The sequence below is a fragment of the Macrobrachium rosenbergii genome, chromosome 3 (assembly GCF_040412425.1).
Source record: "Macrobrachium rosenbergii isolate ZJJX-2024 chromosome 3, ASM4041242v1, whole genome shotgun sequence".
In the NCBI taxonomy this organism is placed as follows: Eukaryota; Metazoa; Arthropoda; class Malacostraca; order Decapoda; family Palaemonidae; genus Macrobrachium; species Macrobrachium rosenbergii.
In genome coordinates this window covers 54,262,096-54,264,903 of record NC_089743.1, presented here as the reverse complement: position 1 = coordinate 54,264,903, position 2,808 = coordinate 54,262,096, and the positions used below count along the sequence as shown (strand labels likewise).

At 42.2% G+C, this 2,808-nt stretch overlaps 1 protein-coding gene across 1 annotated transcript; it reads left to right on the top strand.

Moving 5' to 3' along the window:
• Positions 1-407: 407 nt before the first annotated feature.
• Positions 408-1,739, top strand: LOC136851318 (uncharacterized). Its single transcript, XM_067125331.1, has one exon. The coding sequence runs from the start codon at positions 408-410 to the stop codon at positions 1,737-1,739; it is 1,332 nt and encodes a 443-aa protein (XP_066981432.1).
• Positions 1,740-2,808: the final 1,069 nt, after the last annotated feature.

The following is a 2,808-nucleotide window of genomic DNA, read 5'->3' as shown; positions in this document are numbered from 1 at the left end:
TACTCAAACTACCTCTGTACAATTGTTCAATGCTTAACCTTTTGTTTATGTTTTTCTTCTCTCGTCCTTTCTTGTTTTAGTCTTCTTACTATAGTGAAACTCAGCCTTTTTGGCCGGTAAGGCGGTGGCCGCGTTAAGCCCGAGATTTCCGCACAAATGCCACAATTCTCTAAATACGCCACGACAGTGATGACAAAATGTCTCTTGATATTTTTTATACTCACTAAATATAAGGTAATTACTCTGTTTTATAATAAAACTTCATATGTTTAAGAATGACTAAGTTTTTGCTGGGGAAATTAAAATTATTAAAAATGTTTTCCTGAGATTTGACAACACTGCTGTGTTGGGTCAGTGCGCCGTTGCCACCTCAGCCCGACAAGGTCATTCCGTGTCAGTAACCCACCATGGAAACATCTCCTACTTCTCGCTGCCCCCGCCTGCACAGTCAAGCGAAGGAAATAATCTATAATGTCAATCGGTACTTTTTAGATGAAAAGGCCAACGGCGCACCTATGTTACCAACCACTCAAGCCCTTGCTCGGACAGCCAAAGCCACCAAAGTAAGCAAAAGGACAGTTAGAAGGATTTGCTCCAAAGCAAATCAAGAATGGTGGTCAGAGGCTGAACACAAGAAACCTATCTTCCATTCACCGACAAAAACTCAGCCTACAACAGTGACGAATTTTGATGACTTTGAGAAGTGTGTCCTTAGAAGAACTGTCCTGGAATTTTACGAAAGAAATGAAATCCCTACACTCTACAAAGTCACGGAAGAGCTAAGAGATAAAATATCTTACAATGGTAGCACTGAGTCACTTCGAAGAGTTCTGTTGCAGATTGGCTTCCGATTTTCGCACGTTGATGGCCGCAAGTTCCTTATGGAACGAAGTGATGTTGCTGTTGCTCGCACGAAATTTTTGAGAGAGATGCGGCAAGTCAGAGAGTCCTTCGAAAACTTCGTTTTCCTTGACGAAACTTGGGTCAACCAGAATTACACTGTTGCAAAGTGTTGGACTGACATGGCCTCCAAACAAGCAACAGGAGTAAAGCCGCCTACCGGAAAAGGAAATCGCCTCATCATTCTTCATGCAGGAACGAAAGAGGGCTTTGTCAAGAATGCTGAACTATTTTTTCAAGCAAAAAATGATGGTGATTATCACAATCAGATGAATGCTGCAGTTTTCGAGCAATGGTTTAAGACTCAGTTGTTACCCAACATCGCCCCGAAGTCTGTAATTGTGATGGACAATGCATCCTACCACTCGACGGTGCTTGAAAAAAACCCAACATCATCTTGGAGAAAAGAAGCAATAAAGGACTGGTTGATAAAGAACGGTGCACATCCACGTGACGACATGCTGAAAGTGGAGCTCTATGACCTCGCCAAAAAAATGTGTAATGGAAAGAAAACTTACGTGATTGACACACTTGCCTCAGAAGCAGGACATAAAGTTGTACGACTCCCGCCATACCATTGTCAGTACAACCCGATAGAGCTCATATGGGCTCAGGTAAAAACTTACATTTCAAAGAAAAACACATTCAAAGTTGCTGAACTTAAGCATTTGGTCAAAGAAGCCTTAAGCACTGTGACAGCGGAAAACTGGAAGCAGGCAATAAAACACACGGAGAAGCTTCAAGAACAAGATGCAAAACAAGATGTAGCGGTTGAGAGATTTATCGAGTCATTCGTCATCAACATCGAGGACAGCTCAGACGAGGAATCTTCTGATTAAACACCATAGAGAGGATTAGGCCTACTGGGGAAACCTCTATAAAAAAACGCACCTAGACTTTTACCTCCATGGTGGTGTGGAAAAAAAGTCAAAATGAGGTAAAAGATAAGTCTGAGAGAGAGAGAGAGAGAGAGAGAGAGAGAGAGAGAGAGAGAGAGAGAGAGAGAAGAGGAGATAGGTGTGGGGAAGTACCTACCTGGGTAGCAGCGGTGCGGAAAATTCAGGATAAACAAGGCCACCGCCTTAGGGGCCTAAAAGGCTGAGTTTGACTATACTACGGGTTAGGTATGTCCTGTGCCTATTCCCCCGTTTTTATTTGTCTTATAATTTATATGTATGTATATATCGATGTTTTAATGTGATTTTTGTAAAAAGTTTTTTAATCATTGCAGCCTTGAAAATGCGACTATAGCAATTGTCGTGAAAACGTAGGGCATAATAAACGAATAAATAATGGTAACTTTCCTTTGCACTTCGAGATTATATATATATATATATATATATATATATATATATATATATATATATATATATATATATATATATATATATATATATATATATAATCATGAAGCTACAAATGTCGCTTAATATCAAATCCACGCTATCTTGGGAATATCCCCGATGGGGAATTATCACCGAAGGGGAATTTATAAGTGATAAATGGACGGGCACTGCCGAGTCTCGATCCCATGACACAGATGCGCCATCCAGCAACTCCTGGCCACGTGGTTGGGTTACAAAGTAAGGGGCAGCGGTCCACTTGGCGGCGAAGAAAAGGGGGGGAGACATCTTAACTTGTGACCTCCCACATTCAGGTCCGAGCTGTGTGTGAGAGCGATTGTAGGGTGTCGTGGCCTTTTATCACTTCTGCTCGGGCGTAGGGGGGGCGATGGATTGACCCCGGGTCGTGGCTCCTGTACCAAAGAAAGTGCGCCAGGAAGTTACTGTCTTAGGCTAAGATTATCTCCTGAGCATGCCTTAAAACCCTCTGGAATGTCTGGCATAACCACCTCGAACCAGATTTCACTCCCCTACACAGGTTCATATAGACAGAGGCCTATCTATC